This window comes from Barbus barbus (assembly GCF_936440315.1).
Source record: "Barbus barbus genome assembly, chromosome: 2".
Classification (NCBI taxonomy): domain Eukaryota; kingdom Metazoa; phylum Chordata; class Actinopteri; order Cypriniformes; family Cyprinidae; genus Barbus; species Barbus barbus.
In genome coordinates, this window is record NC_136730.1 from 17,083,519 (window position 1) to 17,098,423 (window position 14,905).

At 35.8% G+C, this 14,905-nt stretch overlaps 1 protein-coding gene across 1 annotated transcript; it reads right to left on the reverse strand.

Moving 5' to 3' along the window:
• Positions 1-550: 550 nt before the first annotated feature.
• Positions 551-11,402, reverse strand: LOC306883482 (adhesion G-protein coupled receptor G5-like). Its single transcript, XM_079438772.1, has 14 exons — positions 11,126-11,402; positions 6,513-6,598; positions 5,864-6,307; positions 5,657-5,705; positions 4,703-4,817; positions 4,478-4,600; positions 4,248-4,364; positions 3,870-3,912; positions 3,654-3,757; positions 2,478-2,596; positions 2,090-2,349; positions 1,869-1,968; positions 1,514-1,788; positions 551-1,278 (listed from the first exon to the last, which is right to left on the reverse strand). Exons 2-14 carry the CDS (start codon positions 6,577-6,579, stop codon positions 1,154-1,156), a joined length of 1,941 nt encoding a protein of 646 aa, XP_079294898.1. The 5' UTR covers positions 6,580-6,598; positions 11,126-11,402; the 3' UTR covers positions 551-1,153.
• Positions 11,403-14,905: the final 3,503 nt, after the last annotated feature.

Consider the following 14,905-nt stretch of genomic DNA (forward strand, 5'->3'; position numbering starts at 1 on the left):
CTATTCTGGACACATAACTTTTGTTTCACAGAAAAAAAATGACTCCTTGAAAGGCGTTTCCCCCCACTCTACCCTATCATCCCTTGGGTTTTAAATCGAAAATGTAGCTTGTGTTTTTACTTTACATCTCTACATATGTCCTCTTTCAGTGTCCCTTAATTTTCTTCAATTATTTTCTCTATTTAACGGATCAAACAAATAATAATAATAATATTAAATTATTTTCTCATTTTAATAGATCAAACAAATAAAGTTTCTTCTCATTTTGATGAATGATAATAAATAACTTGCTCGAAAAGATGTTTCTAAACAGTGAAAGATCAGGGACTTTGGCAGTTTGTAAAAAAAAATCAGAACACATTTTGGGGCTAAAGTGCTGTGCTATATTAAACTTTTATGATGCTATAAATACTGTTTATTTAAATTAGTATTATGTTGGGTTTTTACCGATCTTTCTGCCTGGTTGAATAAAATATGTCCCATTTAACATGTTCAAAAATGTGGAAAAACTCATGCTGAAAAAAAAATCACCAAACACCAATAATATTTTATATATTCTATATTATAATATTACAACAGAAATAAACTTACAAAGTCACAAATACTTTAAACAAAATACAAAATTTGTGCTTTACTCTCTTTCATTACAAAACTCTGAAGAAACAAAACGAACAAAAGTGCAACTTAATAAAGAGATTCTGAGCTCATTTACCTTGATCCTAAAAATAAATCAGGAATGCACTTGTTTTTTTTGGCAGTTTCAACTTACAACTTTTCTCACACAATTGAACTTTTCAACCAAAAAATGAAATGATTTTTTTAATTCCTTTTTAAAAGTGACTTGCTGGAACTCCTATTCACATCTTACAACGAATACAGCAATTTTACACAGTAGTAAAAAAAAAAAAAAAAGCTAAAGTGCAAGGCTCATCATACTCATACTAATATGAATACAGAAACACAGCTTATAACAGGTGAAGCATTTATGACCCAATATCAGTGTAATTTCATCTGAGGAACAATCAACACCCTGGCCAGCAGAATGAGAAAGGATCTTTACAAATGCCCTTTTATGAATAATCTTTCATGGTAACATCTCTGAAAGAAGTGGAATTTGGCCATTTCAGAAAGACACTGTTTGAGCATCACCAGTTTAACTCTTCTCATGAGTCTGTAACATATGCTGTTTTGAAGATCCAGAACTGCTCCCATCCGAAATGGACCCATCTTTATTTTTCATCCGTTCAAGAGCATAGTATCGCAGCATGAGAAAAAATCCTGTGGGGAAAACAAGGAAGTGGAATATCATGCCAATTTTACGCAACAGAATGGAAGCTAATGAGTTAAATTCAAGATGTCTGAAGCAAGCATGTAATGATAAGAAAAGGAAACAAGTTTCAGGGCAGTTTTATTTTTATATGGCGCTACAGGAACTCAGCTTACGTTGACACAAAAGCCTAGCCTTGATGTGACCCTGTGTATTTTGTGATAGTGCAATCAAGATAGACCTTACCTTGTAAGCTATTGATAATGCAGAAGAGGAAGAGAACGGTCTCTGACATAGGACCAAAATCCAGGAAACCAAGGCCCCATGTTGTGCCAAACAGACAGGTGAGACCCCAGATACTGAGAAAAGCCACATGAATCTTCTTCCAGTCAGGTCGGTTGTGAATCTCCCTCACCACGAGGAAAAGCATGACTGCACCAGAGCTCACCACAACAGCTAATAAGCCAACATTTATGATGTAATGAGCCAATAGGCTCTTGTCATTCTCCAACATCCAGCACCTGGATAAGCAGAGCAGAGATTATTTTATTTTTGTATACTGTTATATCTAATAGTAAGTACCGTAAATATGTCTCCTTACATGTAGTAAGGATTGTTGACATCATCACTTGGTACAATCTTCCTTTTGCCATAAACATCCTCTATCAAGAGCAGTATACCGACTAGCAGAACCGGGAGACCTGAAATTGTCATCAAAACATGAAGTTATTAATTATAATATTTATATTCATTATACTCTTCTGCTTGTTTTTATCATTTTAAATACTATTAAAATAAATACATAATTATGTTTTCACTTACCAAATCCTACCAAATAAAATATCCATGTCGGGAGAGTTGAGGTGAACACCTTGCGGATCAGTAAGAATGTGTGAAACACTTCCATGGCCATCCAGCAGAGGGTGCTGAGCAGCGCATAATGCAGAAGGGATCCTGTTATCTTACAAACAATTTCATTTCCTACATTGGCCAATGTACCGGTAAGAATGAAGAACAAGCACAGAAGAAATATCGCCACCACTAGACCACGGTGCACCAGTGAGATCTGGATTTTCTTCACTCTTTTGGAATACAGAGACAAACAGACAAAATAAGACAAAAAAACAGGGTGAGATTCACAATAGATTTTTCACTGAAGAAGCATTTTTTGTGATGGTGTTGAATTCCAAGCCACTGAAGTCACAGTTACCTGCGTTTACAGAGCCAATAGAAGAGAACCAAACAGCTAACTAAGGACACGGCACAGCCCACAGCGGTAATGAACGTAAGAGCCTGTAGATGACGAACTGTAGCCTTCTGTTCCACTTGCTGAAGCAATGAAGAAAAAGAGACAAGGTACTGTATGTATCACCAAAGCAAAAATAATAATAAAAAAATAAAAAAAAGCTTAACTCTGGAAAGGAGACCAGATGGCACTTTTTAATGAATGTCAGTGTTGGAAAGTGTTCACTATGCAACATAAACGGTTTTTGTAGGAAAGCATCTTATCGGTTAATGAATCGACAACCTATTGGCTAATCTTCAACAAGTTTGCCATTAAACATTGATTTTGGATTGCACTAATTTTAGAGTTTACAAATGCTGTTTTCTAAATGCAGTCACTGACTATTTTGCAACAGGTAGGATTCAGTTTACAGCACTTCTCATTCATTTCCATGGTCTCGGCAAACAGTGACAGACTGTAACCAAAGTCCCTTTCAAGGAAAGTCTGTTCACTCGGGGGCCATATTTGCAATGCCTCTGGGTAGCTCAAACAAGACCAAGTCCTATCTAAATGAATGGGGGAATCCTGAAATCTCAATAACTGCTTGCTGAACTAGCAATTAAATATCGTATTTCAAATCAGCAACCAAATCTGAAATGAACTGCCCCATGAATGTTGTTTCTTATGCTCAAATAGCGTTTAAAATGCTTATTTCTCTGGTCTAGCCTCTGCACTGACACAATGACTTTACCAATCAGCAATTGGCTCTTTTATTTAGAAGGTGGGACTATTCTGCCATATTGCGCGTTGCAGTTTCTCCCATTCATAAGTATAGGAGTGAACCGTCTTTGTATTTCTATAGTCTTTGGTGTTACTCAACTCAGAATGCAGAAACTCTATAAAGGCTGTGATGTGATTGGTTCTTAAGTCACACATTATCCAAGTTGGCCTTTGCGCTTTCTTCAATGTTAGAGCCATGAATCTCTGGTATCATTATATTTCTATGGTGGGATTTCTTAACAACTCTGTTCCATTGGCTATGCATATTCCCAAGGATGATAGAAATACCCTTTACTCATAAAGATTTGCTCTCAGTGATTAATATTACCAGCAATGACTAAACTTATTTAATGTCATTTTCTTGGTAAAGCTGCTACTCACCACAAGAATAGCAAAGTATGTGAGATGATTACAGTGACATTCTGTCTCTGTGTTGTGGATTTCAACAGTCTTACAGCCATCATTTCTCCAGGTCACTTCATTATCTGCAGAGACACGTTAACAGAACAGTCAGTAATTGTGCTTCAGCTGGCATTGAAACATTTGTTTGATGTCTAACACTATACTGATGTGTCTATGAACATGACTTGAACGCACCTTGTCTTGTGTCCCATGAAACACAACTTCTAGAATGCTTAGGCTGTGAAATGAAATAGAAGAGGTTAGGAAAAATGCATCTATAATCAGGTCAAAGACTGGCTCAGCACATACGGTACAGAGATTTATCATTGCTATTCTGTATGAGTAAATGAGGCCCTTGCGATTTAAATGCCAAAAACAACATCAGCAGTTTGATTTTTATTCGGCTTCACCTCATCAGCCTTGTCATGTTGTTTTCAGAGTTAAGGAAATGGCATATATTTAGTCTACTCAGTAAAAAATGATGTGAGCTATAGTTGGTGCTAAGCTTATAAATAGCCTTTTAACATAAATATGTTACAGCTTGAGAAAGTGAATATGCTCAAAAAGACATACTGGGAGAGCAGAGTGATGAAACGTGATTCTGACAGGTTCTGGGAGGTTTTTGATGATCTCGTTCTCCACAGAGAGTCCAACTATGTCATCCAGAAGAACTACATCAGACGATCCCCTCTACGCAACACAAATACTGTTATGTCATACTGTACATTGCTGTATATGTTGGTGGGTTAATGGAAGATAAATAATCCACATAATTCATCTCTGCTTGACGAATATTGTCATACCTGAAACAACGATTTGTCTTTGTAGTAAGTACACACCACTTTGGATTTGATCCTTGATTGGGTTTTCAGAGAGGAGGGAAGATAAACGGAGGGTATCATGTTTGGAGCAACATTTCGAGGAGCCTAGAATGCAACATATATATTTATTCATATGCTACAAAGAGACTTTCCTGTGACTCAAAGATTATTTGAACTTTGTGCTTCTAAAAGGTCAATGATATTTACTGGCAGAGTGAAATTGAGTCCTGTGAAACCCTCTTCCATCTCAATGATTGTGCTCTGAGCACAAGGTAGATCCACACGACCTATTTTATTGGATTTCATCACTACGTCCTCTATCCTACAAACACACAAACACAAGCATTTAGACATGATCAACACATGCATAAAAGTTAAAAAGTTCTTATAAACAGTTCTTCTTACACTTTCACACATGATCAAATATTTTTAAAATGTATAAGGCATACTTTCTAATATTTATATATTTAATGCACAGCCTGACTAGCAGACAAGGATTACATTTCACTGCAAATTGCATTCTGTATATAACGCTGTATGTGACAAATACAAAACTTAAAATCCTGAAGTCTTCTTTCTACTTCAGAAATGCATGAGCATACATCACGTCAGATTCACATAAACTGCAGTAAATAGAGAAATTGCACCTATGCCACAATACCACTACCTTTTTCATTCAAAGAAAAAAAGCTTATTTATAGTATTTTGGAGGGTGTGTATCCATAGTGGTTATAATAAAAACCACAGTAAACACTTCTATTGTAACCACACAATACGTACCCACCCATTTATGCATTAAATAGCTTATGCATAAAATTATTAAGATGTCTTAGCATATCAAATGAACATGCACAATAAATGGGGGTATATACAAAAAAAAAAATGTTTTAAATGTGCAATGTATTAAGAATTCAACAATACACTTGGCAGTCCATGCATAAAACGTGAGTATAATTTAGTAAGCCATTGTAGTCATGGGTTCAGTTTCCTGTTTGCGGCTCAACCTCTGTTTTTCACTCATACTTAAGCTTGTCCTGATTGTGCTCTTATAGGCATGCACAACATCACCCCCTGCTATCTGCATGATAGGCCACATCAGTTCATAACACACTAAAGTAATAGTGAAACTGCCAAACTAAAATAAAATGATGATAGTCTCACATGTTTGCTCCACTGTGCTTCTGACTTGCCTCATCACAGAACTTCTCCTCTGTAAGTGGGAAAACAGAAGAAATATTGAAACTAAAACTAATTACATGCTCAGAAATGTTAAACTCACAAGTGAGCTCAGTCAGTGTAACTTTTTGATCTGTAGGTTAAAAAAATGTACAAATTTTAAGACAAATTTTACATATTAAAGTTTCTTACTGCAGTTGATTGTATCTCCTCGAAATCGATATACTTCCATAACATCATATCTGATTATATCGCCGTGGATGCTGCCATTCACAATACCATACAGAGCAGCATTTTCTTGATTCTTGTGTGAGAGGTCAGTACAGCAGTTTCCTTGAAGGCCATGTGATTCACACAGAGTGTGATTCTTTCCATTCACCTCCACTATCAGGAGGTCCAGCAGCGGCTCCCAGAACACACAGAAACGACTTTGATTTTGAAGAGGGTTTGATTCTAGAGGAATTGATGAAGTTTTTGTGCACTTGGCTGTGATACTGCCCTGAATAGAAAGTGTGCTCTCATTGGCTGAAATCTCAATTTCCTTACAGCCTGTTTTCAAATCATATTTCAGATTTCGGGATGCGTTGCCATGCCGCCATGTTCCACACATCCTAAAGTCTCTGTCATTCTCCATTGCTGAACAAAATATAGTAAAAATAAATAAATGTTAAGCTGCAAACTTTGTTGATTTAAGAAATCTAAAGATATTTATAACAAATCACATTTTTGCAGTTATCAAGTATGCATATTCATTATAAAAATATATTCATTAAACAAGATACTGATAACAATGTGCAGCTAGTGCATTTCACTTCATCAGTAATAACCTGATGAACCTTACCTTGACCAAAAATGAACAAAAGGCAGGTGATTATCCACATTCGTACAGACTTTGGATTCTGCTCCATTGTAGCTAATAGACGATGCCTGAAAATCAAGAGAGAACTCAGTTAAAGAGAAATAAAAAATACACAATGACGTGCCTCAGCAGAGCCATGCAACACCACCCCATATGAATAGGAAATCATGTTATCAATATCTCAATGTCTGTTCCTTCCTCTTACCACCTCATTTTAATAAAAGACACATCTGCCTTATCTGTAAAACAAAAACCTTCCTTTTCTTCTCATGAACTCACTATTCGTGAGATAAAGAGGCAGCCATCTAGTAACACATCTATTCCTGGGCCCTTATCAATGAGAACACATACATGCAAGGGTAAAAATACATTCTGATGCATGCTAGGCTGCAACTGCCATCTCTTATCCATGAGAACAGACTAATTTGCAACAAAGGGACTATTGAGATGAGAATGCAAATGCATATATTCAGTGAGTGCAGCACACAGATATGATGCCATCTTTATTTTTTGTAGCAATACATGAATCCTCATACTCAAGACAAAGCATGTGTTCACTATAAAATGAATCATAACACACTGTCAGTCGCAGTGTGCTAAAACACCCAGCCAGTGACAGTGGATGAGTCAGACATTGAATGGCATGTTTTTTGACCGGAGTCTGCACGGGTCATTGAGGCACACAACAAATCCCCAAGTCACTTCTGCAAAAAAGTGTTAAACACTGATGTTTTTTTATCTCTTTGGTGACAGAATATATGCAGACACCAGAAAACTGATATTTTCTTACACACATACAGCTTTTTACTTCACGCGATGTTAACTGATAGACTGGGGTCGTGTGGCTTGCTTGTGGATTATTGTGATGTTTTTATCCGCTGTTTGGACTTGCATTCTGACGGCACCCATTCACTGCAGATGATTCATTTGTGAGCAAGTGACATAATGCTAAATTTCTCCCGATCTGTTCCGATGAATAAACAAACTCATCTTGGAGTACGTTTTCAGCAAATTTTCATTTTTGGTGAAACTATTTCTTTAAACCGTGCAGTACACCAATTTCACAAATAAGTTTATGCTTCCTGTGAGTAACACAGGGTCAGTGCTTCAACACTTTAATTAGTTCTCACCTATGTAACTCAGATCTGCCATTTCGCTTTTCTGTGTGTTGAACTTTACATCTTTCAGAGATATGAGCCATACTAGTTGAAATGAAACTGTAGGAGAATATAGCACACTGTAAAGATCAGACACCACTGTGGCTTTCCTGCATTTACCAAATTCGAGCACAAACATGCGTCAACCTGTTGTGGCAGGCATTATGCAAAACACAACTGCAGCAACTCGATTTGGTCTGAAGATGAAACTCCTTAATGTGCTTTACCACTGCTGCTACTATAATGAGATGAGTTCTAGAACTACAAAACTACTATGAAATTGCATGCATGCATAACATGAAGTGTAAGAGAAACATAGGTAAGATACAAGAGATACTAACATAAAATAACTGCTGTGTTGTTAAAACAATGTAGGCAATATAACTGTGTAGATAGAGCAATGATAATATCTAAACAGCAAATGTGCACATACATACTTCCTTTCACCAGACTGATTTGTAAAACACTTTGACAAAATCAGCAACATATATGTTAAACTGATACTGCATACCAGTGTCAGGAATATGTGTGAGAAGTTTCTGAAAGTGTTTTGACACAAAGGTAGCCTATACTAACAATGTAGCAACAAATATTCTAGGGTTTAAGGGAAGTAGCCTATTTCTACAGGAAATGTTAATATGCAATTTGGTCATATTGGACATATGGCCATTTTTGACAGCTTTTAAAAAAGGGATTCATTTTCAGAATGAAAAAAGAAATCAAAACAAACTAAAACCTTCTAACGAAAACAACCTACACTAAGGCAGTAGCCATCTTCTTGTTGTGGTTATTCATTTGGTTTCATAGTTTAAAACCAGGAAACTATGTTTTAAACTATGATACTACCAGGCCACAACAACATGTTCTTAAAATGCAGATGCACAAACTACTTGGATGCAAACTATTAATCAATCTTTTTTTTTTTTTTTTTTTTACTGTATAGCACCTTTCAAACATATCCAATACAATACAATTCAAAGCAAAAATGGACAAAATACATAACAAAATAGTAAAATGTTAAAATGGAACATCCCAAATGTACATAATTGATAAGAAAGAAAAGAAAGAAATACAATTATTTCAATGAAAAACAATCAAATCTGAGCTGCTACTTGACATTTTTCCATGTAAATAAGATTACTTGTTGTTTTTCTCTTCTACAAATTGCAGATTTAACAGGGTTTTTTTTAAACAGATTTTACAGTATTTTTTTCAAATCACATGAAATGTCCACTTATCTATTACTTAATTTTTTGTGTCTTCTAAAATTACAGTCATTTTTACAGAATATGTGTATGCTGTGCTTCACTGAAATGGGAAACATCGGGAAATCGTGTCTAAACATGTATAAAGACGATGGCTAAATGAGGTTATAACAAAGCAGGCTACTGACTACCACTGAGAGTACCCAGTTCCTCCATGCTGTTTTAGAAGGGTGCGTCTATGCCTCCGCCCTCTCTCCCTCTGCCATTGTTCCAGCTATGTGGAGCTCACAGCAGTCAAAGAATGCCCCTTTTCTCTTCAAGCACCACTGAAAAGAAGCTGGTGAAGTCCAATTATTCAAAGGAGGCGCATTGCCAGTTTTAAACTGTGCACATAAAGGAATTTTTGCTCAAATTCATAACATTTTCTCACCCATACAATGTTATCTCCACACCACACACAATCATATAGGCTAACACTTCCTCTTTTAATTATAATGACTGTGTGGAAAATTGAGTCACAAACTCATGAGCCTCCGCTCCTGCTACCGAATTTTTTCTTGTGCTGATAAAATCTCAACATGAGATTCAGCATGTTTTGAAGTCCTACCTAAGCTTCAAAAGCGACAAACCATCTAGAGCATTTCCATGACCAGTGTTGTGTCTAGGCAAAGCTAACAACCCGCACAGAACAAGAATGTGAACTTTGAGATGAACTAGGTCAATCTATTGTGCCTTTTCTTTGTGACATCATTGCCAGACAAAAAAGCGAGAGGCCTTTCAGCTCGCTTCATTCTGAGCTGAACTGACAAGTAGCAAGGACTGAGGTCAAAGGTCTTTCAACAATTCAGTGGCGACCACATTGATGCTAAGCTAATCGAAATTGTGAAATTTACAGCAAAAAACTAGTTGACGTTTAGTTGCGCAGATCAACCACCGTGGTTCAGACAGGAAAACCAACATATATTACAAGATATGAAGAGAACATAAAAAGAAAACGTGTCTGATTGCAATTTAATAAGCACTCAAACACTCATTTGTGGTTATAATTGGTGGTTATATGCTTAATAGCCACCAGTTCTTTAAGAAAGTGCCTTACAATTCTAAATTGAGTTTGCATTTGCATTGTGCCCTGTAATATGCAAAAATAAAGCATATGTCATTAGTAGGCTCAATCTTCTCAGTCAGTTAGCCTATATAGAAGGCATAAAGGAAACATTCCTTTCTATTGAGGTGGACTGACTGGTGGGGGGTTCCAGGATTGTCAAGGGTTTCACTAAAGCACAGTCTCAGTGTGTCTTTGATTTGTTCATAGCCTCGGAGTAAATATGCGGCTGCTGCTCCTCCACCTGCGCTCCAATTTCCCCAAGGAGCTTCTTGTCTCATATATTACAGCAGTCAGTGTAAAATGTTGAAAACCATGTGAAAATATAGAGAAATGCATGTAGAAAACAGAAAAACTGCATGTTTATCTTATAAAGGTTGAAGTGAGTGCTGTTCCAATGTAATCCTATTAAAGGTTATTGCATGTTATGTGTTAATGTGCTACATGAAGCTCATTAAAATGGTTTATTTGACATCATTTTAACATAGTTTACCCATTTGACAGTTTCTTCTATTAACGCAAATACAAAAACCCAGCCCATATATGACAATACAAAAGAATGATGGGAGAGCGGGGCTAGTTGTCACAAGAGCTATACCTGAGGGTTTGAAAAAAACTCATATATTGCTTTTAAACACTCAATTTTTGTGAAAGTAATCCTTTAAACTAAAATTTCAATATCAATTAATTGTGCTATAGCTCTAAACAAGTGAACACGAAACCACACTACAGCATTCATTGAAAAGGAAAGGATAGAAAAATATATTTTTCATAAATATCACACCGGGGCAAGTTGTCACAGTTTGTAAAAGCTATCAAGAAGTTCTTATTTTTATTACTGTGACAATTTACCCCATATAGTGTGTAATCGGGATTATGGAACAGCCTACACAGGCTATTCACCTACATCTCGGTTCATATTTTTCTAATCAGTTTAAACAGTAGTAAAAACATAGTAAAACATCTTTACATTCTTTCAAAATTATATTCACGCGCACATTTTGAGATATTCCAGGTCCAAATGTATGAAAACATTAAATGTACACTCTTAACACCTTTCTCAAAGACCGAGTAATCTGACCATATCATGTAACATATTCGCAAGCATAGGCTTTAAAGAAATTGGCTTACCGTTCATAGACGTCCGCAGAACACTTGCTATCTGCCTCTTGAACGCAAAACACTCGCGTGGTTTTCGGAAGACGGTCGCGTAAACTGTCGCTGTTTATTTTGCGGTAATGTTCCCGGTGAGACAGAACCTGTCAATACACGCGTAATATAAAACGAGTGGAAGTGCGATAAACGCGAGTGACTTTGGCACTCACAGACTCCGCGCGCAGTGACTCAGTCTCTCAGTCTCAGAGCGTGTGAACACTGATCTGAAGGCGCTCGTGTCACATTATCATGTAGTCAGTCATGCGGAAAAGTAGCTTTACTACTACTACGAGCTCCTAGAAACACTCCACCTGAGGCGGTTACTTGGGAGCATGAAAAAAGCTGTCAAACGTATGTTTTATAAACCGTTGTAACGCGATGATGCTATTGAAATTAAACTTAAAGCAAGCTTACGTCATAGAAACTTGCGGCCAGGTACAATAAAGTTAGGCTATAAGGGAGGAGCGATGCCTGGACTGAGTTTGCATATTCAGGCTTTATTTTTGCATGAGAAACAAAAAAGCTGAAAATAATTACCTTATTGCAAAACAAGTCTTTTCAGTATTGGCAGCGTGTCCTTTTCAAAGACAGCCTTTGTTGTCTCGGAATTGTTACAAAGTAATAAAACCATAATGTCCAGGATACTGATAAGATTGCATTGCTAGGTAGTGGACATGTAGGAGAGGGAGTGCTATGCTGTGTGTGTGTGTGTGTGTGTGTGTGTGTGCTGTCTGTTGATCAGTTGTTAGAGCACCTGGCTTCCTGTGCGTCTCAGCTGCTATTTCGACATCGTTTATAACGGCCAGGGTCTGACAAAGACTTTTCTGTTTCTCCAGACGACTGATGTTGAAAGACCATAAATAATGTGTCAGACATTTACACGGCATGTTTGATTTTGTTTGATACATCTCTCATTGCTGCGGTTAGAAGTGATTTATAGGCAGCAGAAAGTACAGGTATATTTATGCTATTATGTATAATAGCCTATATATATATATCAGTTTTTTTATATATATATATCACATATAATATGTTGGGTCGGTGGGTTTCTTTATATTTTTAAATGAAGTCTCATAAGCTCTCCAAGGCTGCAATTATTTGTTCAAAACTACAGTAAAAACAATACTATTGTGAAATCCTACACAACAACAAAAACAAGTGTTTTCTGTTTCAATATATTTTAAATGTAATATCCTATGAGGATACTCTTTTTTCTGAAACAGTTATTACTAAAGTCTTCAGTGTCACATAATTTTTTGGAAATCGTTTTAATATGCTAATTTGATGCTTAAGAAACATTTCTGCACTTAAAAAAACTGAACAAAAAAGATAGTTTGCAATACATAAATGGAAAAAGAATGCTGTGGTTAGAAATATTAGTAATCTGTCATATGATCTATGTCATAACTCAGACACAGACCTCTTGATAAAGTGTAACCCAGTAAAGTGTAAAATAAAAAAAAAATATTTCACAAAAAATCCCTTATTAGTCATATAGTCTACCTGTGCTTAATTCCAAATTATTTATTTATACATGACTAAAAGCTGTAAACTGGTCACCACATCCTGAAAAGAATTAAGAATTTCCCTTTCGCTATTTAACATGCATGGTTAAGCTATAGACAATGTGTAACTTGTTCCCCAAGAGCACATAAACTCCTTTCAGAGAGGTTTCAAATTGCCACTACAGTGTGTATGTCTGAACTTGTATGCGGTCGCAGGATGAAAAAAAGAAGAGACTTTTCACACAGCTCTAGTCTTTCTGTTAAGCATCTTCCTATGCATCTTGTTAGCAAAGTTGTCTGTTTTATTGGAGTTTAAGGTCACAACAGCACCCATGTTGAACAGACCACTGCTTTACGACAGCATTAGGGGCCTCTGTCAATGTATTCACAGCATTTTTCACACCATGGCTCTGCCTCTGAGCAATACAGATACCTCAAAGAGATATTCTACTGCTCATGCACACTCATAGACAAACACTTTTGGTATATCAGGTCATTCTATAAAGTTTACTTATATTTTGGTCTAGTTTATAGCAACACAAAACAGATGGCAGCTAGTGCAGATGGTATATAGTCCGATGGCAACTAGCCAACAAAGGCAGTGGTTCTGCTCTTTTGTTGCCTCTCTCAGTCGTCGTGAAGTAGCGCTGACTCCCACATGTGTAAATCCACGGTGATCTCACAGGCCAGGGGAACTCCAAACTGACATGTTTATAAAGAGAGATTAGGGGTACCAGCATGAAAGAGTTTTGCACTCATAGATAAACACAGACGCAAAAATGAAAACAGGTTCAAGTATACCCAAAACTGTTTCTGAACTGAATAATGGAAATAACTTTAAGGTGTTGGGATATAACACTATTCACTTGTCCTACACTCTTAAAAATAAAGGTGCTTCACGATGCCATAGATGAACCTTTTTTGTCTAAAGGGTTCTAAATGGTTCCAAAGAACCTTTAACATCTGAAGAACCTTTCTGTTTCACAAAAGGTGAAACTGTTTTTTTTTGTTGCGAAGGAAGGTTCTTCAGATTTTAAAAAGGTAAGAAAGAGATGGTTCTTTAAAGAACCTTTGACTGAATGGTTCTTTGTGGAACCTTTTAAGCACCTTTATTTTTAAGAGTGTACACAAACTAGTTGTTCTGTGTAGACTCTGAAACATTACATATCTATGTTCCTGTTCTGAACATGAGTCTGTTTTGCTTAAACAAACACGAACATGCTTTAATATTCTACTTCCTTTTACAGAATGTGTCTGAGTAGACTAGACTATATTCGTATCTGTGAATAAATAAGAGTGTGAGACAGCTGAGCCATCATTATTTATTATACATAGCATATTTTTGTCTGAAATGTTATTATTTTAAAGTGTAATATTTGTCAAATGAAATATGAACATATGGGTTTGTCTTCTCTAAAAATTCTCTATTTAAAATAAAAAAATATGTGTGTGTGTGTGTGTGAAAAAATATTTTATATCAAATATAAAAATGTATCTATATTATATTTTATGTAATAATATATATTTTTAATTTTAAATAGAGGATTAAATATAAAATATTTTATTTAAATATAAGATATTTTTTTTTAGTTTTTATATATTTATATTTTATATCTTATATTTAAATAAAATATTTTATATTATTTAATATCTCATAGAAATATTCCTTGAACTTTTTTTTAAAATATAAAGTATTTTTTATTAAATAATTATGTTATGTATACAACAAAATAATTTAAATAATAAAATTTAAATAATAAAAAATTTACACACGCAGATAGATAGATAGATAGATAGATAGATAGATAGATAGATAGATAGATAGATAGATAGATAGATAGATAGATAGATAGATAGATAGATAGATAGATAGATAGATAGATGATTATATTATCTAAAACCGTATTTACTCCCTTGGCTGCCACTGACACACAACACTAATGATTCTGTAGCTTCATGCTGTATTGTTTTTTTTACCTATTCTAGCTTTCTGTTTCTTTTCTCTGTCCCTCATCCTGCTGTGGTAAATCAGGAGGTTTTGTACGTCATTGTGGTGTCTGCTCAGCAGCAGCGATCGCATGATGTCTGCAACATTACAGTCTATGGTCAGAAGTCAGTTAGCCAGTCAACTGACAGATGAATTTACCAACAACATCCCCCAAACAGATGGACCCTCACCCCTGCATTATTAATATTCATTCAAAGACTGAATCAGCTGCTCTCGTCTTGCGATTGCGTCTGGGAATTGTTC

What these genes read in the sequence shown, in the direction of transcription:
- LOC306883482 (XM_079438772.1), bottom strand. Translation starts at nt 6,579, where the DNA reads ATGGAGCAGAATCCAAAGTCTGTACGAATGTGGATAATCACCTGCCTT. An exon ending in TTCATCACTCTGCTCTCCCA is followed by an intron (nt 3,913 to 4,247) that starts GTATGTCTTTTT and finishes TTCATTTCACAG; the next exon opens with CCTAAGCATTCTAGAAGTTG. An exon ending in CATACTTTGCTATTCTTGTG is followed by an intron (nt 2,597 to 3,653) that starts GTGAGTAGCAGC and finishes TCATTGCTTCAG; the next exon opens with CAAGTGGAACAGAAGGCTAC.